The sequence below is a fragment of the Aspergillus puulaauensis genome, chromosome 1 (assembly GCF_016861865.1).
Source record: "Aspergillus puulaauensis MK2 DNA, chromosome 1, nearly complete sequence".
NCBI lineage: Eukaryota > Fungi > Ascomycota > Eurotiomycetes > Eurotiales > Aspergillaceae > Aspergillus > Aspergillus puulaauensis.
Window position 1 is genome coordinate 4121989 of NC_054857.1, and position 22330 is coordinate 4144318.

General features: G+C 50.0%; 9 protein-coding genes across 9 annotated transcripts; 4 read left to right on the forward strand and 5 right to left on the reverse strand.

Moving 5' to 3' along the window:
• Positions 1-45: 45 nt before the first annotated feature.
• APUU_11631S (putative lysyl-tRNA synthetase) lies at positions 46-2092 on the forward strand (the record flags this gene model as incomplete). The annotated part of the gene is made up of 5 exons (XM_041697743.1): positions 46-104; positions 323-588; positions 646-810; positions 865-1290; positions 1350-2092. The coding sequence occupies 5 exons, from the start codon at positions 46-48 to the stop codon at positions 2090-2092; spliced, it is 1659 nt and encodes a 552-aa protein (XP_041550997.1).
• Positions 2093-2429: 337 nt separating this feature from the next.
• On the forward strand, positions 2430-3668 carry APUU_11632S (uncharacterized protein; the record flags this gene model as incomplete). The annotated part of the gene is made up of 3 exons (XM_041697744.1): positions 2430-2493; positions 2579-2731; positions 2803-3668. 3 exons carry the CDS (start codon positions 2430-2432, stop codon positions 3666-3668), a joined length of 1083 nt encoding a protein of 360 aa, XP_041550998.1.
• A 251-nt stretch (positions 3669-3919) lies between these two features.
• On the reverse strand, positions 3920-6690 carry APUU_11633A (uncharacterized protein; the record flags this gene model as incomplete). The annotated part of the gene is made up of 4 exons (XM_041697745.1): positions 3920-5823; positions 5883-6027; positions 6088-6164; positions 6426-6690. 4 exons carry the CDS (start codon positions 6688-6690, stop codon positions 3920-3922), a joined length of 2391 nt encoding a protein of 796 aa, XP_041550999.1.
• Positions 6691-6991: 301 nt separating this feature from the next.
• Positions 6992-9457, reverse strand: pxa1 (putative peroxisomal ABC transporter (PXA1); the record flags this gene model as incomplete). Its single annotated transcript, XM_041697746.1, has 1 exon — positions 6992-9457. One exon carries the CDS (start codon positions 9455-9457, stop codon positions 6992-6994), a length of 2466 nt encoding a protein of 821 aa, XP_041551000.1.
• Positions 9458-11306: 1849 nt separating this feature from the next.
• psrA (putative general stress response phosphoprotein phosphatase Psr1/2) lies at positions 11307-13253 on the forward strand (the record flags this gene model as incomplete). Its single annotated transcript, XM_041697747.1, has 5 exons — positions 11307-11400; positions 11486-12624; positions 12681-12830; positions 12880-12978; positions 13041-13253. The coding sequence occupies 5 exons, from the start codon at positions 11307-11309 to the stop codon at positions 13251-13253; spliced, it is 1695 nt and encodes a 564-aa protein (XP_041551001.1).
• A 1182-nt stretch (positions 13254-14435) lies between these two features.
• APUU_11636S (putative protein phosphatase PP1 regulatory subunit Sds22) lies at positions 14436-15804 on the forward strand (the record flags this gene model as incomplete). The annotated part of the gene is made up of 6 exons (XM_041697748.1): positions 14436-14571; positions 14660-14691; positions 14760-14831; positions 14901-15197; positions 15257-15734; positions 15785-15804. 6 exons carry the CDS (start codon positions 14436-14438, stop codon positions 15802-15804), a joined length of 1035 nt encoding a protein of 344 aa, XP_041551002.1.
• A 367-nt stretch (positions 15805-16171) lies between these two features.
• On the reverse strand, positions 16172-17251 carry APUU_11637A (uncharacterized protein; the record flags this gene model as incomplete). Its single annotated transcript, XM_041697749.1, has 2 exons — positions 16172-17023; positions 17105-17251. The coding sequence occupies 2 exons, from the start codon at positions 17249-17251 to the stop codon at positions 16172-16174; spliced, it is 999 nt and encodes a 332-aa protein (XP_041551003.1).
• A 312-nt stretch (positions 17252-17563) lies between these two features.
• Positions 17564-18654, reverse strand: XYL1 (aldo/keto reductase; the record flags this gene model as incomplete). The annotated part of the gene is made up of 3 exons (XM_041697750.1): positions 17564-17590; positions 17649-18436; positions 18510-18654. The coding sequence occupies 3 exons, from the start codon at positions 18652-18654 to the stop codon at positions 17564-17566; spliced, it is 960 nt and encodes a 319-aa protein (XP_041551004.1).
• Positions 18655-19393: 739 nt separating this feature from the next.
• Positions 19394-21915, reverse strand: abaA (transcription factor AbaA; the record flags this gene model as incomplete). Its single annotated transcript, XM_041697751.1, has 3 exons — positions 19394-21186; positions 21240-21416; positions 21471-21915. The coding sequence occupies 3 exons, from the start codon at positions 21913-21915 to the stop codon at positions 19394-19396; spliced, it is 2415 nt and encodes an 804-aa protein (XP_041551005.1).
• Positions 21916-22330: the final 415 nt, after the last annotated feature.

Below are 22330 nucleotides of genomic sequence, written 5' to 3' on the forward strand. Positions count from 1 at the left end.
ATTTTATCTTTTGTGATGAATGCAATGATATAGACCTTCCTTCCAATGCAGTCGATTCGCCCCTGGTGGGCGTCACCGTTGAAGGGAAGGTATTTGTCTTCAAGGTAAGACAATCCCCGTTTTGCTTTTCTCCCCAGATCCATCCACTGCAATCGCATGATGAATCAAGTCCCTTACAGAACCGCTGCAATCCGACGCTTGGTTTTTCCAGGCTATGAATGCACATGGAGCTATAGATTCTTGAATCTCTGATTTTGTGTTCATTTGGATAATTATGTTTTGGTCACGCTTCTTCCAAAAGCAATGCTAACCAGATGTTTAGCACAGGATCATTAATATCACAGGCTATTACGAGAACTAGACCTTCTCGGGTAACACGCGGGTATTTAATACCAGGGAGATGGAGCAGTACGGCGTCGCCGGAGCATGCGTTCCAACATCGGCTTCAGGAAGTAAAGGAATCATGCCCGGACCCGTATCCTCGTTTTGGAACCAGCAGCACTTCCGTTACCTGCTCGGAGTTTCGCTCCCGATACAATCAGTTAGCCAATAATGAAACAGTAGAAGTTGATACAGTCACTGTAAATGGTACGTCCTGGCCTGAAATGGCTTCGTTATGGTTCTTTGTACTTAGACCGATACTAGGTAGAATCCGTACATATAGACTAGCCGGGAACAAATTGATATTCTTCGATATCGTCCAAGATGGCCATAAAGTCCAAATAATGTGCAATCTACGTCAGCTCGATGAAGTCGACTCAAGCGCATTCAAAAAGTTCTACCGTCTTCTTCGCCGTGGCGATGCCTTCTGTATGTTCCCAACCTTAACCAGCACGTTCCATGGGCTAAGCCAGCATACAACAGCTATCACAGGTAGACCACACCGCACAGGGAGAGGGGAGCTCACTGTTCTAGCAACCGAGCTACCTAAACTTCTCTCCCCATGCCTACATGATGTTCCGGTCGATGCGCGGGAGCATGAGAACTCACCGTACGCGCGCCATGTTCAGTTGCTCGCCGACAAAACTACGGTGGATATCATCAAAGCCAGATCGGCGATCATCCAATACCTTCGCCAGTTCTTCGTGGATCGGTCTTTTATGGAAGTCAGCACCCCAATCCTAAATTCGATCGCCGGCGGTGCGAGTGCTCGTCCTTTCTATACCTCTGCGACGGAGTTTCCAGAGCGTCAACTATCACTTAGAATTGCGCCGGAGCTGTGGTTGAAGCGCCTGGTGGTTGGCGGATTTGACCGGGTATTCGAGATCGGCCCTTCGTTTCGTAATGAAGGTGAGCTTTCCTGTTCCTTCATATGGAGTATTAAACCTAAACTAACTGGTTTCTCGCAGGGCTCGACAAAACGCACAATGCCGAATTCACAACGTGCGAGTTTTACCACGCATATTCTAACCTCGAGGACCTGATGTCCACAACAGAGGCGCTATTATCCGGGATGGCGAAACACATCGAAGAGTTCAATACAAGCGGCACTCTCACGCCAACGAAGGTGGACTTCACCGCACCTTTCCGCCGAATCGACTTTATAACTGGAATCGAGGAAGGAATCGGTCGCAAACTTCCTGATCTCATGGCCGCCGATGCGGCGCAACAGGTCACCCAAACCTTCGAAGATCTCTCTCTCGCGATCCCGGAGAACCCTACTCTACCGCGTCTCCTTGACGAGCTCTGCAGTATCTACGTCGAACCACAATGCATAAACCCAACATTCATCATCAACCCTCCCGAATGCCTGTCTCCACTATCGAAGACATTCACCCACCCAACGACAAACCAACGTGTGGCTGCACGCGGAGAACTCTTCATTGAAGGACGAGAGGTCGTGAACACCTACGAAGAGGAGAACTCGCCGTTCGAGCAAAGACGCAAATTTGAAGATCAGCTACAGTACAGCAAAAATGCTAATGAGCCGGGGGAGATCGACGAGGAGTATCTTAGAGCGCTGGAATGGGGTCTTCCCCCTACCGGTGGCTGGGGATGCGGTATTGATCGCCTTTGCATGCTATTTACCGGCGCAAAGAGGATTACGGATGTTCTGTCCTTTGGCAATTTGCGGAGTGTGACTCGCCGGTAAGGCAGCTGTCTTGTACGTTTATAGTAGGAGATGTTTTTGTATTACTGTGTACCATATTCAACTCTTGAGATACCATTGCAATCATTTTGAAGCCCCGCAAATCTACCAGTCTTGACAGTGATATATGGTGCCAGCCTATAAGAACCAAAGAGATAGCGATAGAGTAGGGCTCTCCAACTACGTAGTAGTCATTCCATGAAGCCGAGAAATAGAGTAGCATCAGAGTGTCGGAGCCGGCCGTGACAAGCGGGGAGAGAGGGGCCATTGAATTTTATATATTTATTGATCCTTTCCCTCATTGTCCGGATTTTTAAAAAAGACCAATCCCAGATACAATATGGCTGCAAATAATATAAAACAGGCTCAGGCTGTGACTGTCAGTCTACAAGAGTTGCTCGACGGTCAGTCAATAATACCCAATTTTTTTTCCCTACTACTACTACTGAGTAGCGAGTAGAACTAGGTATTAATTTGAAAACCTCGCAGGCACCGTCTCCTTCGACACACTCACCGAAGCCTTCGGCCCTTCTTCCCTCGGAATTATTGTCGTCAAAGACCTCGCTCCTAAATTCCAACACCTCCGCGCGCAAGTCCTCTCCAATGCCTCTTATCTCGCTGCGCTTTCAAACGATGAACTCGGTAGATGCACACCCACCCCGCACGCAAAACTCCAACCCTCTAACTAACGTTCAACTTCTCCCTTGATCCAGAATCCCTCACATCTGCTGAAGCAAAATACCTAGTCGGCTGGTCCTGCGGCAAAGAAACCCTGCGCTCAGGCCACTTCGACACCCTCAAGGGCTCCTACTACGTCAACTGCGCCTTTTACCAAGACCCCTCTCTCCAGAACGCGCCAGCGGCCGGGTACCCCGATTTCTCCGAATATACGGCGCCGAACGTCTGGCCCGATGCTGGGAAGCTGCCGACGTTCCGCAGCGGATTAGAAGAGCTGTGCACGCTTATTATTGATACTGCGGTGCTTGTTGCTAGGGCTTGCGATCGCTATGCCGAGGCGAATATCGAGGGCTATACCGGTGGATATTTGGAGAAGGTTGTTAGGGGGAGTTTGACGACAAAGGCGAGGTTACTGCATTATTTTCCTACGCCTGATACGGAGGGCACCGACGCTGGTGCCGATCAGGAAGATGGCGATGATGACTGGTGCGCGACACACCTCGACCACGGGTGTTTAACGGGTCTTACGTCTGCGATGTTCATTGATGAAGATGCGCACTCGCCTGCATCCTCGTCGCAGTCCGAGAACCTGCCTGAGCTCCCTGCATCGCCGGACCCGAAAGCCGGGTTGTATATCCAGTCGCGGACGGGGGAGGTTGTCAAGGTGAATATTCCCAAGGACTGCCTGGCGTTCCAGACGGGGGAGGCGCTGCAGCTCATTACGAAGGGCAAGTTCCGAGCCGTGCCACATTTTGTGAAGGGCGCGAAGGTTCCGAAGGGGAAGGGGAAGATTGCGAGGAACACGCTGGCTGTGTTCACGCAGCCGAACCTGGGGGAGGAAGTTGAGGCCGGGAAGACATTTGCTGATTTTGCGAAAGGGGTGGTTGAGAGGACGTACTAGACTGGCCATGGTTCTGGAGGGTTTTTTATCTTCGGCCTAAGTCGATGTTGGGATCTATTGGGATCGATATAGACCCATCGGCAATAGTAGTGCCGAGTATGTGTGGCATATAATGTCAAAAGTTCGAAGCCAATGAGCCTACGGCCCAGCTGCCTGCCTCGATTGGAGAAATCTAATAATACATTTGCGCTCGCTAAGATCCAGTAAATGCCCAGTCATATCAGCGTTCATGGACGTCAATAATGATGAAATCAGTCATTGGCTTCAAAGTCAACTCTCTGGGAACTATGCCTAGGCCGTTTAAAACTCGGCGCAGTTCCAGGATTATAGTCGCCACCTTCTGTTTCCTCGGTGCCACCGCGGAGCTCTTCCATGCGGGTTGTGAAATCCTCTTCAGACTTACTATCCTCACTATCTTCGCTCTCGTTCCCGTCCCCGTTCCCGTTCACCCCCTCGCTCCGCTCTACTTCTCCCGTAGTATCCTCGTCCGTAGAACTAACCGGGTTGCTAGTGTCCACAGTCCCAAGCCCAGCACTAACAAGCTTACTTGTCTTGCCCACCTCCGCAAGACCAGAGATACGCGGTTGTGTACACGGCCGTCCGAGTTCGCCTGGTTGTTTCGCGGCCCGCAGATCGGCGTGCGTCGCGGTACCATCAACGATCTTGAGGTTCGCCCTCCACATCTTCACGTCGCGTGTTTCGCTATAATGGCCAACGTCTTCGCCGTTTAGGGAGTCAATGGCAAGCGTCTGAGTCCTGAAGTCGCCCCAGAACCACTTCTTTCCTTCCGGGATACGTTCGTCCACTTGCCGTGAATATTCTCTTGCACGCACGACTCCTTGTAGGTCGTAATTTAGCGACAGAGAGTTGAATAATAGCTTCATGGCGTCTGGTTCGAAGCAGCGGCCGAGAAGCATGTCTTGAGAGACATCCACAAGTGATCCGGAATGAAGCTCGTACCACTTGCCATACCCGCCCATTCCCGCGCTGTTGAATACGTCCATTACCTCGTGCGATGCGAGAGCTCGGGCCGGTTGTCCGTTGTTCGATGTTTGTGCTCGTTCAATATCGGGTGTGTATAGTTTTCCTGATATGCGGACCTGGTACTTTTCTGCGAGTTGCTTAGATCTGGGATCTTCATCGCACTGAATGAGCTCAAGGCGGATTTCCTTGACCACCATAACGTCCACTACATGTGAGTGCTGTACGTTTTCTCCTGCCCTGTAGCCCTTTGGCTTTAGACGAACCGCGTCTCCAAGAACAATAAATTCGGCTCCGAGAAAGATACCACGGGAATATATCGACGCGTTGGGCCATTCACCCCGGAAGCGATACTTATCGACCAGGTTGAATGACGACATGACAGTCATGGCATTTTCAATTGAAGGGTGAAGTTTTTCGCGAGGTGTGCCCTGCAGGAAGAGCTCAAAGGCGTTGAAGGGCTTAACACATTTCAGTGGAACGTAGTTATAATGCAGTGAGTAGCTCTTGTCGGATCCGTTAGGGTCAGGGAGTGTTTCAACGCGAAATCCGGAGTAGTTCAATCCCCATTTCTTGTCAGTCTTTTCTGCAAGATCGTTGAGAGCCGTTTCTTCTGTCGGTATCTGGCCAACAACTCCGGCACGCCATTGAGGCTTCTCACCCCATTGGTCGTCCGTTGGGGAATAAATCTGTATACTTTGCGTCTTTTCGTTCCAAACAAGCTGCCCCTGGAAGTCGGGTGTCCAGAGGACGATTTCCCCCAGGCGAGGAAGATATGAAGGGAGTATGTCCAGAGTTTCCAGATACTCGTCAAGCACGGGTCTCTCAGCTCTCCAATCCATACTCGCTGGCTCTGAGATATCTTTATTAACACTTCCGGCGAGCTTCAATCGTACGACAGCGGATTTAAAAACATCCGGGGTGCCCTCGCTGTCAACTATTGTGGCGGCTGGCCTTCCTGGAGGTCTTCCGGGCCTGCCAAGTCTTCCTACAGGCCGTTCTAGCCCTCTGAGAGATGGTCTACCACGAGGTCTGCCGGGTGGTCTTCCTAGTGGTTTCCCAGATGAAGTTTGGCTTGGAGTTCCCGGTGGCCTCCCTAGTGGCCTCCCTGGTGGCCTCCCTGGTGACCTCCCAATCCCAGGAGGCCTACCACGCCGAGCTCCCATGACAGTTCCTAGACCATACTTTCAGTAAAAGCCAAACAAGACACATTTGTTTTTTTTGGATCCAAACCTTTCTGGCGTTTTTCCAATTTGGCACAAAGATCACAGGGGCACTTTGTTATGCCTCCTGTCATTAAATAGTAGAAATGGGGAAAGAAAGTTATCGTAGAAGAGAAGTACTGGCCAACTGGATGTCCCCAAAGGAACCTATCACGCTGCAATTCGGATATGACAGATTAATTTACTGGCTGATTCCAGAGCCTCAGATGACTTACAATGCTAGGGTTCGTACCCCGTGGCCTATCGAAAATCACATAGCCATCTGGTAATTCATCGATGATGTATGTTACGCCTGGGACGAATGGCTGTCAGTTTCCCCAAGGAACACATCATAAGGCAAGACTTGAGAGCAAACCAGACTGTAAATCAGGGGGGATTGCAACAGCTGTTTGCCTGACCTGTAGAAACTCGGAAAACTGGCAACAAACAGATAATCCCAGAAGGACAAAGAAGACCGACCCATCATAACAGCCAGTAGATAAGAGCAAACAAGGAGAACAAAATGGCTGATAAAAATTCAAAAGCTCGGCAAACTATCACAAAACCGGCTCACCTGCTTCATGGGCACCAATCTTCCTTAACCACAAATCCGCCAGCTTCTGTCGATATGAAGTATCATCAGGCCTCCCGAATCTCTCTTCGGTAGGCCATTGCGCTGGATCGCCATCACTAAACGATCGATCAATTGGAATAACTACAAAATTCAAGTCCTCGTTTTCTGATTCTTGCTGGACAGAATCCTGTTTTGGAAGCTGTGGGACATTGAATTCGGGTTCGAGAGGGCCCTGTGTTGGGTGATCTAAAGGATGGGAATACATAATTTCCCTATTTTTGGAGCCCTTTTGTCATTCTTGTAGCGAGAAAAAGAATTAAAAAAAAATAAAGATAAAATAAAACGTGGTGTATTTATTAGGTCCTGTTGTAGGAAGATTTAATCAAGAAGTGAAGCTTGTTGTCAGGCAAAGATCCACGGCACGTGATCTCGTCAATGGATGGGAGTATATATGATCGAGAGCATAGAATTAGTATAGATGTGAATAGTATTAAGAAAATAAATAGAGACATGTTATGGATATTCTAGAGCGCTAGACAATACAAGACACAAATAAAATGTATGCTCTAATTGCCAGCTACTTCGACCTCCCCACTTTCCGTTGTCGTGGGATTTTCCTCATATGGAGGGGGCGCAAGCTCTCCATTATCGACCCAGACCTTTCGAAGCTCGTCGTCGATTTCCTCCCGGCGTTTCTTCCATTCGTCCACCTTGTCGAGACGTTTGCGAATCTCCTGGAGTTCCTTTTCGACGCCCAGCTTCTCCTTGGCAGTTCCAATCCTTTCAAACTCCCATTGCTCGCCGTCCGAACCAACGCCTATGGTAAGGTTGTAAGTATGATACTTCTTGAGTGAGGCTCGTGTTGAAATAGTAATAACAGTGATTCCGCGCTCCTTAGCTTGTTCGTAGAGTAGTCCTTCCACATCGGAGGAAACAGCGGAAGTTCCTTCATCGAGGAACGCATAACGAGGCTCGTGGTAGAATATGCGCGCCATCGCCATTCTTTGTTTCTCGCCTCCGCTCAAGACATCCTTCCACTCCTTGCGAGAGTCCCATCCACCTTCACGGGAAGGAAGGTAGCCAAGGTGGGCATCTTCCAGGATTTTCTGGAGGGCGGAGTCCGATACACCTGCATCTCGCATGTCAATCTCCGTGTGAGGATATATCACCTGGTCTCGCAGAGTTCCGACGCTCAGATACGGTCGCTGAGGGAGAAACATGATTCCGTCGATCCCAAACCCACGCGGACGGCTAACAAGACCACGGTAAACAGGCCATAGTCCAGCAACAATACGAGCAATCGCAGATTTACCCACCCCGTTAGGGCCGGAGATTAGGAGATGGTCTCCAGAATGCACAACAAATGACAGCGATTCTACAAGCTCATCTCCACCTCGGGGATAAAGAGATGGTGCGACGATAGGGACTTGCTCAAGGCGTACACCATCAAACCCATTGTGAATAGTTCCTTGGACATCTTCAAGCGAGAACAGCTCTGAATGAGAACCAGGCGGCGGATAATAAGAATTTGCATGCACCCTATGTAGGGTGGAAATAAGGCCATACACTCGCGAGGTGTAGCCAGCCAGCTCAGAGATATCTTTGATGCTGTACATCATTCGACCACCAGCGTCAGCCAAAGATAGCATCAGTCGTTTATTTGTAATGAATTCCTTCATGCGACCTCGTTCTCGGCCAGATGCCTCGGGTGAGTCTGCCAATTCCATCGCGCCGCCTAAACCGCTCCATGCAGGAAGGAAAACCGGTAAGGATGTGACCAAGTATCCAAACGCGGACCAGGAATATTTAAGAATCACGTCCTCGAGCATATTGTAGCGGATCTTTAGGCTGTATATTCCCTCCATCCATCGTTGGAGTTCCTTAAAGCTTCTGGCGAGGAACACACGCTCGGTATCAGCTCCGCCGTAGAAAGAGATTTCCTCGGCGTTAGCGAGTAATCTGGAATGTAAGCTCCTAAAATCGCCTTCCTTTTTGCCCTCTACAGCTTTCAGCTTTCCGAATGGTGGGGAGAGCTTTCGAAGAACGACGGCTGTGCTAAAGTATCCTGTGAGGATCCCACTAAGAGCTAATGGCCCTAGAGAGCGGTATAGTTGGTAGTTGAAAACAAAGAGGTCCACCAAAGGTTTTCCCATGGAAGAGTAGAGTGCGGCGGCAGCCGAACAAAACTGAGTAAGATCTTGAGTAATGAATTGATCAGGGTCTTGACCGATACTGCCGTCGAGGTTCATCACCTTATAGTAGTTGTTATCAGCCGTTAGGTATAGATCGTGAATATATCTCGTGAGTCGAGTCCGGAACGCGATGGACACTTTTGACTGAAGAAACTTAATCATAGCATTGGTGTATGATGCGAGGGTGCCGATGCCGCACCATTTGAGGATACCCCAAGTGAAGGCCCTTCCTTTCCCAGCGACAAGGTCCCTGACAATCTCACCATCAAGCCGTGCGATCAACAACGACAAGTACGTGCGTAATAGCAAAAAGACTCCGTGGCTCATGAGAAGCCCTGTTTCTTTGCTACCCCACCGCGGCACCATGATACTCCCGAGACTCAAGAACTGGTGAAGGAATGCGAGATTCAATCCGGGCTTCGTTGTCGGCGGTGGTATTCGACCGAGCGGGTCTTCATCATCCATGCGAGCGGAAGCCGGCGGGTTTAAGAAGAGTCTTCGATGTGCGTCGAAAGTCGTGGGTTTCGTCGGGTATATTTTGACCTTGGAGGTCATGGAGTCCTTGTAAGGCACGTATATGGTGCGAGATCCATCCTTGCCCCTGATCCCAGAGTTCCGGCGTAGTAATCGTTTGCCACGAGCCCGTTCCTTCGCCCTCTCTCGAAACAAGTTGTAGCCCCCATATCCACTGCCAATAATCGAAAGGAGAAGCGCAATCGTCGCGACAATCCTAGTGGTCTTCGATGAACGCTTAAATTTGTCCCGGAACAGATTGGCGTAGTAACTATATAGCGTCACAAGAGGATCCTGGCTCTGCCGAAGCGTTGACTGGGCGGCCATTGTGTCCTCCCTCGGGCATAGAAGCCCTTCTTATTTCCTGCGCCCTGTGCCGACAATTCTAAGGCAAGCTGTTGATGGCCATGGAGCCGTGGGCATCTGCAAGGACGCTATCAAGCGATGGTTTTATGGGCGCTCGAAAACAACGGAGAAGTACTTCAGAGCTGAGTCGGTGATTAAGAAGTTGGCAGATGTCAAGCCGGCAGGTCACATTACTGAAGATGACGAGCGTCATGAAGTGTGAGCTCCTTGCATGTGAACGACCTCGGGCCCGGATGTGGAGAGTGGCGAGGCGCCCACCTCTCACGTGCTGGTTCCCCAGATTGAAGAGGTCTTAAAGTCGAACCATAAGTGAATAAATAGTACTCCGTAAATACAAAGTGTTTTATTTAGCAGAGCTTTATTTTGTTTGGATTTCTCTCGTTTAACAATTAGTAGTTGAATGAAAGCGTCGTTTATCCCAGTGTCAACTTTGGCGGAGGAAAGGACTCCCCATCAGTTGGGCTGCACACTCACAGCTACACATATGCAGCGCACATCCTTATGTAGTCTTTTACGCAGGAGTTTGGTGCTGGCCACCAGCCGGGGACAACCTTGAAGAGCCAACTGCACCATGCGGGATGGCTTCAGAGGTGCAACCCAGGGAAGGAAAAGAAAGCAATCCATGCTATCTTGCCTCGCATCCAATGAGAAACTCTGAATAAGATCCCTTTATTCAGAAATGGATCTACTTTGGGGAATCACACCTCCCTGTTCGCCGGCGGCTATTTCGACGATTTGATTTGGCCGACCCCAGCTTTCCCCCCCAGCCACGACACGACAGTGCGACACATTCCGCGTTTCTATTGCTCAGCCCTGCATTGTTGGTCCAGACCGGAGCTTCCAAGTTCAGGATGGTGGTGATTATTTCCCTTTTCCCGCCGCTGAGGCCCTGAGGTCCCTCCTCGTCCGTCGTTTACCCCTTTCCCATCCGCCCGCGAGCTGTCAGCCTCTTCCAAACTCCCACCACTCCCATCCCCTCATCCACGACTTATGTAGTAAAGTATGGTGCCGATCGACCTGGAACCCGGTCCTCCTGTGCCGGTCATTCTCGGCCTTGCTTGCCTCCCCTGTTGTTACTTGTAAGCCTGCAATCGGCACGAATAATAGTGCCGCTTGGCCAGGGCCTGTTAATGCGATTGCCCTTCTTCAACCAAGTGGATGACCCTAGCGCACGACACCACTCATCCATCACATTATTGCTATTCTTATTATTATATTACTTGGTGGTATTGTAATAATTCTCCCACCATATTTCAGAGCGTACTCGTTCCTCCGCAAATGCACCACTCATATTGCGCGGTCGAAGAGGTACACCTGGGGAGCGCCACGTGACGGACTCCCAGATCTCCAATCCCTCTGGACTTGACCCTTGGACATCCTGCGAGTAACCTTTCGAAGCAAACCTGCCTGGCCGCATATCTGTTTTACCGTCGCTTGTCGTGCAACAACGAGGAATTTGAAGGGTGCTTTGCGGCAACTCGACCAGTTCTCCTTCAGGTGCGGAGTGGTGCTGCGCATTATTGAAGGCGGTGGTGGTCCGGGCCAAGAAGCTGCTGCTAGCCTGCTCTGCTCAGCCTTGGGTAACCCAACTCTCCCACGGTCTGCTTGCCTCCTCCCATTCATCCTCGCCCATCATTCAGGACCGCTGAATCCAGGAGGCGTCCCTTTCCGCACCTTCTGAGCCGCCATTCTTTCGGCGGAACCCTGGTGGTCATCCTGTGCGTACTTTCCGGCGTCTTGCTTCCGCGCCCAAGTCCTCGCTTCCTCCCGATCCTATCCTCTCGTCGGTATCTTCCTCCCGTCACCCCCAATGTTCGGCGGAAGCCCAGAACGAGGTCCGCCCCCGTCGACTTCAAAGAGCACAGAGGCACCAATGCCTATCGCGACGGGCTCTCTCGCATCAGGTACGTTTCTTATATCTCGGTTTCACGTCTAACCATTGATTATCCTCTGTCGCGTCGATTCTAACATCTTGTTTTCCCCGTTTAGGTAATGAATCGCCACCTGAAGGCCGATCTGCGACTACAGACAACTCGGCTCCCTCGACCCAACCCAACATTTCTGAACAAACTCAATCGCCATCCGCCACCACTCAACCTTCTGAAGTGGCGCCATCTGCCGCTCCTGCCGATGCTCCGAAGAAACATCGACTTTTGGCCCTGCCATCGCGGACGTCTTTGAAAGCAGACAGGCCATCGACTTCAGATAGAAACCAAGATGGACCGCATGACGGGTCCGAGAACACACTGCGTGGCTCGCGAAGAAGTCTTTTAAGGGGTCGAAGAGATAGAAGTAGGGGGAGCAGCATGAGGTCCCGGGAACAGAACCCTGAGGAGCCCAGCCTGGAGGAGAATAACAAGACCGTCAGCCCGGATGTGCACGATCCAGCAAAATCAGAGAAACCGCCCAAAACCTCACGCAAACTTTTTGCGTTCCTGAGCTGCTGCTCATCTTCCGATGTCGACCCTGAGGACGGATCTATCCCCCCGAAGAAGACTACCAGGCGACCATCAGTTCCGCAGACCCAGCCAACACCAGAAAAGGCAGATGTAAATGCGGCCGATTCAAGTACGGCCGAGTCAAAGGCGCCGAGCTTTTTCAAGGATGAAAAACCCAATATGGATGTGGCCTCTGACAAACCAACCCCACAACTAGATGAAGAACGGATAGTGAGCGTTGGGGAGCAAAGTTCACAGTTTGACGGAACAAAAACAGCGACGACCATACCCGAATCTACTCAAGATACATCTCCATCGAAAGTGTATAGTGGAACCTCACCTTCGGACACACAGCCATCTATTCAAACCGGCGTCGCCCAGACAGAACCCACAGTGTCCGAAAAATCTGGCGATAATGTTAAGGCGGAGGAAAATGCGGCAGAAAGCCACAAGACGAAAGAGTCTGCGATATCTGCTCCAGCCGCGACGACTGAGGAAGACACAAAGCAAGTTCCACACGACGAAGAGGCAGTGAGGTTACCACCTCCTCCACCGCTAGGGAAGCAGCCGGAAATATCCGTCCAAGAGAAAGCCGAGCAATGGCTATTACCTCCAGCCCTACCCCATCTACAGGGTCGAAAATGTCTAGTTTTGGATCTCGATGAGACATTAGTGCACAGTAGCTTCAAGGTCATACTACCCGCCGCGCTGTCCATAAGGCCCTGAGCTGACAATATAAATCGCAGGTCCTTGAACGTGCCGACTTCACCATACCCGTGGAGATTGAAGGCCAGTACCATAACATTTATGTGATCAAACGGCCTGGCGTTGATCAATTCATGAAGCGAGTCGGAGAGCTGTATGAAGTGGTCGTGTTTACGGCTTCAGTCTCAAAGGTAAGTTATCGCCGCCATACTCGGATGTATAGTTGCTAAGTTCGCTCAGTATGGTGACCCTCTATTGGACCAACTGGACATTCATGGTGTCGTGCATCACAGACTATTCCGTGACAGCTGTTACAACCACCAGGGCAACTACGTCAAGGTAAGCACAAACGGTTCACTTATTCCATATTCGTGGGATCAGATTTTGATTTTGTATTATAGGACCTCTCCCAAGTTGGCCGTGACCTTCAAGAGACGATCATCATCGATAACTCTCCAACATCCTATATATTCCACCCTCAACATGCGATACCCATCAGTAGCTGGTTCTCTGACGCCCACGATAACGAGCTTCTCGATCTTATCCCCGTCCTCGAAGACCTCGCCGGTTCGCAGGTGAGAGACGTTAGTCTGGTTCTCGACATTACGCTATGACATCTGTAAAATTACTGCGCGTACGGACTCAAAAAACAGCTGGTTTTCCCTTTGTTTGATTTCATGCCACCGCTCTATCCTGACAAACCGCACGGAGCCGATAATCCCCCCTAACATTCTACCCCCGCCTACACGCATTGAGAGCTTCAGCGCAACCACTTTCAAAACTATCAAGGCGGCTAGAAGAGTCGCCTGGCTATATATGATGGCGTGCATTTTCTATCTCTTTTCTTAACAGCCCAGTTCATGTACACGCTCCTAGCGAGCCGATACCTTTCCTCATTTCTGTTTTATTTTATCGATCCCCAAAGAAGTTTACCCCCTTTTGCGTTGCATTTTCGCAGGCGTCCGTCTTGGCTATCAGCTAAATTTTCTTTTGCTGATCTCATGTATACGCTGTTCAATTTACATTCCCTTATTCTTGGCTTCTTTCTCCTTATAACAGTCTTTTACTCCTTTTGTTTAACCAATGCCCCGAGGGGGCTCGACTTGACATCCCACCGAGTTCCTTTACTATCCTTACTAGCCTTTGAATCTTTGATCTCTCCACCCCTGCAACAGACCCTATGTCATCTTGTTGGCTATGATTTTCATTTCTCCTTGATCTTGATTTTGGAGACTTCACGAGCGAGTAGCATCTGCATCCATGTCTCCATACCCATGTCACAGTTTCTGGTACCTTTTATAGTCTCATCAACCCAGACTTCTCGATCATTGGTGGCTTGCAATGTATATGTACCATGGTGGCGCGCGCTGTACATAAAAAGCGCTCATCATTTACAATACAGCTTAAGTGTTTCATTAAAGTAAAAAAAAAAAAAAAGTAAGTATTATACAATCGGTGCCGCTTGCAGTTTATTTCATGCTTTCTGCAAAAGTAGTGAGCAGCGGTCGTAGTCATAGTGAATACTACAAACTTGCACTCCAAAGCCAAGCATGACGCCGGTGGCTCCACGCGCCTGGTCTTTCCGCTTCTCGAGACCTTTCCCTTCCCCATCGCCTCCGCGTTACTCCAAAGCTTGTTTAAACAAAAAGTGTTTGCCTTGCACTTCTCCCGAGTATATATTCGTCTTACCTTGAAATTTCGCCGATCGGCTTGCCATACGCCTCCAAATTTCGCTACCTCACATCGCATTCACTCACACCACCCCACCGACCCCTCATCCGCGGAACCACACGACCATGAAAGACAGCAAAGGCTGGGATGGGAAGCTACGCGTTGAACCCAAAGCAACTATAACGAACCCGGAGGCTTTAGAGGACCCAGATTACTCGGACGAGGACGCACCGCCCGTGGAGGAGATCAATGCGGATGAGGGTGAGTTCACAACCACCGCACGTCGTTTTCCACGTCGAAGAATCAGCTGCAAGAAAACCCCAGTACTGACTCATGTCTTCCGCCCCAGATCTGTTAGAAGATGAGGATAAAGATGTCGAGGTATATATTCATTAAACCTAGGGAGCTGGAACCTGGAATTCTTGGAATGCTCACAAGGCACCTACTAGGATATCGACCTCGTACATTGTCGGATAAGCTCCGTTCCAGCTTTGCGGTTGGAGCGGTTTTCGAAGCTCCAGGTGAGAATATAGAGTATACAGTATCCCTCGTTCCTGGCCGTTACATGCTAATTAAACGTGTTGGAATAGCGATTATGTTTGCGTCAAAACCAGATATCGCGGATCGAATTACCCTCAAGTCTCGGCGACACGCTAGGCGAATTGGACGTTTATGACAATCTTATATCGCATCTTAAGGGGCTCGATGATTTTAAGAACCTGACGAGCCTGGACCTGAGCTTTAATAAGCTGAAGCATATCAAAAACATCTCGCACTTGGTCAAGCTGAAGGAACTTTTTTTCGTGCAGAATAGGATCTCGAAGATTGAAGGGCTTGAGGGCTTAACGGAAATAAAGAACTTAGAATTGGGAGCTAATAGGATTCGGGTGAGTTACTTGGTGGGAGTTTATGGGGTCCCGTGAAATGATCTAACATTGATCCCAAGGAAATTGAGAACCTCGAAACACTAAGTGCCCTGGAAGAGCTATGGCTTGGAAAGAATAAGATTACAGAGTTGAAGAATCTTGATGCGCTTTCGAACCTTCGCATCCTCTCCATTCAGTCGAATAGGCTCACCAGTCTCAACGGCCTTTCGTCTCTCAAGAACCTCGAAGAACTCTACGTGTCGCACAACGCTATTACAGACCTCGCCGGATTAGAATCAAATACCAATCTTAGTGTTCTAGACTTCTCGAATAACCAGGTCTCCAATCTTGAACATCTATCCCACCTGAAGAACCTGGAGGAGCTATGGGCATCTAACAACCAACTCTCCAACTTCAACGAGGTAGAACGGGAGCTGAAAGATAAGGAGAACCTGAAAACAGTGTACTTTGAAGGGAATCCCCTACAGACCAACGGGCCGGTAGTATACCGGAATAAGGTGCGGTTAGCCATACCGCAGATCATGCAAATTGACGCCAGTAAGTTTTGTCATGCCGCGAAACCGGACGATTCACTAACAGTATTACAGCGTTTGTACGAATTGCTTGATCATTGCTATCAAGAATAATATGTGATGATGCCTCGAATATGATGGATGTCTGCCTCGACGGCGAACACTTCTGTAACATTGTGATGGATAATAATACCAATATGTCCTACCTTCTAGATATCTAAACCCAGACTAGGTTGCTCCGGTAGATTGTGAGTCTCATTCCTGGAGCGAGCGGTGCCTCTCGGCCCAGTAGGTAGCAGAATGGCGTAGGTATATGAGTACTAAGGTTGGAGCATCATTACCACGTCTGGCGCGAAGCGTTCATTTGCTTCTTTCGTTCTTGGATCGGCAAGTTGCCCAGAACGCAACCTTAGGATTTTCACGGTTGTTGAGAATTGTATAGCGCATATCGTTCGGCGAGTTTCACCCGGCCGTCTGCCCCATGCTCTCTTCCTGTCCCTTTTCTTCGCGCCATTTCCTCATCCTTTCTTCCTTCGCTTTCTTCTTCTCCGTATTCCTAACGGCTCTGAGCCTCTTCTCTTTGGATCCTTGTCGGGTCTCAGCCTGCTTTTGTTTCTTATCCCATTTCTCCATCTGCTCAATCTGCCTCTCCAATTCCGCTATTTCCTCGGTTTTGTCCTCTTGCGGGCCCTGGATCTCAATTTCCATCTGTAACTCCTCTATCTTCTTAATCAACCCCGGTATTGTCACCTCCGCCTCCCCTTTTCTCTGCCAAACGTCTCTCTGTTTCCATAACCCGAACAACGATCCACCTCCCATCGCACTAGCTGAATCATACGAAGCCTTTGATAAATTCGGAGGCTGACTTGTCTTTCTCGCTGTTGAACAATCCGCTAGCCCCTTCAATCTTTTATCTAGAATGTCCACAAGACCTTTATAAACAGGACTCCGCACATACGGGTTAAAAGTCCCAGAGAACGGGTTACGCTTCGCCGCTGACACATGGTCCACTTTGGATTCTGTGATGGAGCACCGTATCATTGTTCGCGGGTGCCGAGTCGAGGTTCCCGGTCGAGGTTTAAGATCTTGCAGGGGTGTTGCGTCGCTGTTGGCTTCGGCGGCGGCGGCGTTGGCATTGTCACCGGTATTCGCGTTGTTGGGAGGGTTCGATTTTCCAGTACCACGGAGGTCAACGACAAGAGGGGATGAGCTGATTGCGGCCTGCGCGGCTTGCGGAGAGTCAAAGGTTACGTTTATTGTGTTTACGCTTGGAGCGCCTGATATGCCGAAATCGCCTTCTCTTGATGGGTTCAACTAGACATTCACCAGTCAGACACAAAACCTCCTTGCTAATCAGAGCATTCTGGGGGGTGGGGGGATGAAGGGCGAACATACTCTGTTGTTGCGAAAGCTAACGACTTCGCCGAATTTCTGGAGCGCGGCGAGGATGAGTTTCGATTCTTCCAGATTGCGGGAGCATGGCTGCGTTTTTATGTATAATGAGCGGGCTTGAATTTGTGCGAGATTTGAGAAGAACGACATCCTCGCTTTTCTTCTTTCCGTTGCAGCGGTGTGGATTGATAGGGAGAGAAATAAAGTGGTCTGATGATGTTGATCGCGGAATTTTTGCGGAGTTGAATGGATCGCGGAAGTTTGGAGTCTTGGCATGGCAATGGCCCATAACTACGCTCTAGGGCTAAGGTTCGTTGTATGAACTTGATTTTGATTTATTCTTTAGTACATCGGATCTAAAAGATTCAACTTGAGATTATCTACGCTCAAAAGTCATTATGAAAGTTCCGTAAACATGATTGGCGTTGTTCTAAACTAGCATTAACTATAAGCAATATCCGATTAGAAGATAGTAACCGGCAAATCGTACTATGAGTCCTTGTTAGCATAGATCCACCAAATGAAGGAGTCTAGATTGAGTACTCACGCTGTGAGGATCGTTGAAGCGCAAACCCTTATCCAAAGAGCTAACAGCCTCTAGCTCCGAAGGCTCAAGGTCAAAGCCAACAACATCAAGGTTCTGCGCCAGGCGAGTAGGGTTGTTGCTCTTCGGAATAACAGCGACACCACGCTGCGTCGACCAACGCAGAAGGATCTGCGCCGGGGTCTTGCTATACTTCTTCGCGAGGCCCTTGATAACGTCATGCTCAAATAGCGGCGGCGTCTTCTCCGCATGCTTAACCTCCAACTCCAGGAAACTCAACGGCCCGAAAGATGAGTACGCCGTGACCGCAATCCCCTCCCGCTTCGCAAAGTCCACTAACCGCGTCTGAGTCAGGTACGGGTGGTGCTCAATCTGCAGCGTTGCAGGACGCACGCGTGCATAGCGCAGCAGGTCAAGGAGCAGCTGCGCACTGAAGTTGCTAATCCCGATACTGCGGGCAAGCTTCTTGTCGACGAGCGACTCCATCGCCGTCCAAGTCTCCTGGATAGTGGCATTGCCGAGCTCGACCTTGCCGTTCTCGGAGTCCCAGCCTGGAGGGTACCGGACCGAGGGGTCGACGTATTTCAGCGAGATGGGGAAGTGAACAATGTAAAGATCGAAGTAGTCGACAGCCCAGTCAGCGAGCTGCTTGCGGCAGATAGGCTCGACGCGGTCACCGTCGTGGAAGCTGTTCCAGAGCTTAGAGACAATGAAGAGCTCCTCGCGCTTTACGAGGCCTTCTTTTATGGCGCGTGCAACGCCCTGTCCGGCTTCGACTTCGTTGCCGTAGTCTGGTGGAGATGGAGTTAGTGATGTTTTTTTTTTAAAAAAAAAACTGTGTGCAGGGCCTGTTGTCTTGCGTACCGCAGGCACCGTCGAATAGACGGTATCCGGCTTTGATGGCCTCGTAGACTTGGTCTGCGCAGGTGTCATTGTTCACCTTCCAGAGACCGAAGCCCACAATGGGCATATCGTATCCGCTGTTAAGCTTAATTGCGGGAGTTGTCATCTTGAATGGTTTCGTATGTTGGTCTTGAAGAAAGAGTAGACTAGAGCAGAGAAGAAGAAGAAATAAAGAAAAGGCTCAAGAGAAGAGAACGCGTACGACAAATTTGCCCCCCATGGACCCCTCCTCCGCACCCAAAGGATAAAGTGCAAGCGGCAGCCAGGCCATCTGGGCCATAGAATGGAAAGGAGGCTAAAGTGAGCCGGCTGTAATGAAACATTGTGGGGATGGAAGAAAGAGGAAGAATCGCGCCGGCTAAAATCGACGCCGGATAAATCGACATTTGGTTCAGGGCCGAAAGGCTCTACGGATTTTCCCGCCTCTAGGACAGGGGATCAATACTGGGAATAGAAAAAGGAAAAAAATTCGGGTTATTTCAATCCATTAGAACGAAGGCGCGGCTATCTCAGACCAAAGAAGGAAAAGTATTGCAGAATAAAACGCCCAAAGCATTAAGACCATACATGGTGCTCCACCATTATAGTACAGGATAGAAAGAACGCGGGGCAGGGAATCATAGAAGCAGAAAAGGAAAAAACAAACAAGAAGAAGAAAAATAAGAAGAAGATTTAAATATAAGAAGGAGGAAAGAAAAAGGAAGGAAGGAAAGGAAAAAGGCAAGATAAAAATAAAAAAGATATGAAAAGATATAAAAGAATTATACACTTTTTGTGCAGCCATGATTATCATTAATATTACGCAGGATCGCGGTCGCCGTAGATGCAGCCCTAAATCCCTCCTGTTACGCTGCCTCGACAGCAGTATGTTCAGTGTATGCCGAAGTGGTATGCTCAGGGCCAGCCCCATTCATACCAGGATCGCCAGTCATCCCTCCAACGATACCAACGAGATCATCCGGGGGCAATAACCCCTCGAAACTGTTGTGGTGTTGGTGCGGCTCCCGAGATACAGCAACCGAATGATCAGATGAAGGATACGAGAGATGGTGATAATTGCCGCCATTGGTGTCCCCAGGAATAGTAGTACTAGGGTTTGACCATGGTGCATGGCTGTGACTAATGTCGTCGAGTGACTGGCTGCTTGGTACGAAAAAGCTGCCCAGTCCATTGCTGCTATTGTGGCCCTGCAAGCTCCCTCCATGGTGTTGCGACGGCACATAGTGGCTTTCGTAGCCAAGCCCATAGGTCCCAAGGTTTGGCGGTAGGGGCAAATCAGGGACTTGTAGCATCACTGGACCGCCACTGGAACCGTTGACACCGGTGGGTTGACTGGTGGTTTGCTGCTGCTGTTGCAGGTTAGGAAAAGGATCAAGCACTGAGGTAGACGCGGTTTTATCCGATAGCCCGTCTTCAGCTTTTGTAGTACTGTTGAGGAAATCAAAGGCTCCAGCGGTGTTATACAGGCCAGTAATGTGGTCGTGGGAGGGTTGGTACAGAGGCCAGTGCTGGTGTGATGGACCGGTATGGTGCAGTAAATCGTGCGCCTGGGGTACCTGAGGTGCCTGAGGTGCCTGGGGTGTCTGGTAAACACTCTGGGTGGGCCTAAGCAAAATCGAATCTAAGGATAGCGGAGGAAGATCAATAGCGGTTGTTGGTCTCGGGCTATTGGTCAAGGCACGGTCAGGAGAAGTGAGAAGTCTTCGCCATGTCGTAGTGCCGACTTCGTTTGGTCGTGTTTGGCGGAACTTCCAGAGAATGATAGCCATTCTCTTACTTTCTTCGCCAGATGAACCTTGATAAGAGTTCTGCAGACGTCGTAGGTGAGGAGGCACAGTAGCCCGGATCTCTTGGACTGCAGTCAGAGTATGGAAGTAGCGCCGGGTGCGCTCATCAGCAGTGTGGTGGTGTCCGGTATTCTCAACTTCACGCTTTTCTTGGGTCAACGAGGTGAAGGTTTTCGCCCACCATGATGACTCGAAGGGTGGCTTGACCTTCGTACCATGTGGCTTAGCGATATTATGGTATGCCTCCATTGTTCGTCTGCCGTCTTCGTATATGTGAGTCCTACAAGTCCAGTTCTCCATCTGGCTGGTCATAGGTGCGGTTCCAGTTGTAGGGTTTGCGATGTCAAGTTCCAGTTGGATTCCCAACCTTGAACCCATGGGAGGGAAGTCATCCATCAGCTCAAGGTTGGTTTCAAGAAGAATTATTTCGCAGTTAAGTGGATCGTTCACGTCAGAGAATGATGTGTTCAAGAGAGGAAAGGACAATCGCCAGTTCTTAAATTCTTCCAGGGGCATGGGCGCTTGGCGTTGGTCACCCTGGAGGCGGGTATAGATATGGAAGGCATCATCAATCCGATCAGGCTTGTTTGGAGCGCTGACCCACATGTCAAAGCTGAGGCCATGGACAGCATTGGGGTTCGTATCTTGGTGGTTTGATGTAGGATACTGAGGTAGCTGCAAATCTGCTGTGTATGGAGGCTGATATCTCATGGGCTCAGAGTAAGAGGAAGTTACGTGACTGCTGTAGTGGCTCGAAGGTAGGCTGTCAATGGATGCCCTCCATCTCGGTCCAGCTGGTTGGGCCTGGGTGGCTGAGCGATCTGCTTGTTGTTCCCGCACAAGTCTTTCCCCTGTGCAACTTGTCAGATTATGAATAAATCCAAGACCACGTTTTGCTTCTTACAGTCAGGGTCTCCCTTGAGGAACGAATCAAGAACCTGCAAGTGACTAGAGACCTGCTTCCTGGTCCTGCGCTTGCCTGTCAACTTGTAGATGTATTCCGCAATCAGTTCGTTCCGGCCGTAGGACTTTCCACGTTCGGACCACTTGCGTCTACCCATAGGCGGGTTTGCCTCAAGTGCTATGGTTATAGTTAGCGTTTATTCAAACTGAATCACAAACAGTGCTTGCTTACCTTGCTGGAAGGCGTCCTCAAGTTCGTCCGACCATACTGGCTCTCCATCTTTACCAGTGTCTCGACGCGGGCGAGCCCTATATTCCAGGTACTTCTGCGATTTGAGGTAACTCCTAGCTCGGCGAGAACCAGCGAATGAAGACCCATTCGATTGAAGTCGTCGCAGCTTCTTAGCCTGGTATCGCTGGCTTAGATACTGGGGGTGATAGAGGCTGGTAGAAGCAGTCGGCAGTGGGTGACTTGGGACAGGAGGGTGAGGGTACTTGAGGGTGAACTGCTGGAGGTGGTCATCACGTCCCGCAGGATCACTGTGAGCGAGGCTATCAGCGTAAGCCTGTACGTTCCCAGACGTATTCTGAAGAGCTCGGTCTGAATGGGCCCCTACGCTCTCCAGAGCTGCTTGGTTTTGGGATACCATGCACTCGGGTTGCCAGTCGGTAGCCATGGAGCAGACCCAAAAGATTTGCTCTCAAGAATGAGAACAAATTCCAAAGACAAGATACTGAGAACTGCCCAAATGTTTACCGTCTGGCAAAGAACGCACAAAGCTGACAAAACAGCAATGAAGAACGTAGATGCTTGAGGAGAATGTCAGAGCCTGGGAAAGAGAATGTGGAAAGCGAGCAGCATGGTGTTTATACTAGAGGTCAGGAATCCCCTCGAGGGGGACGACGAATGTATCCCCAGTAATAGCATTGTTGGAACACGCTGCTTGTTTGGGGGGTCCATACCCCCTCGAGGGCTACCTGGGCTGTCCTCAAGGCGGGGGAAACTCCTGCTGAGGTTCACGCGTTCGGCCAAGGTCACGAAGAAAGGCAGACAGTGCTAGTGTGATGCAGCAAATCAGACGCGGCGAAACT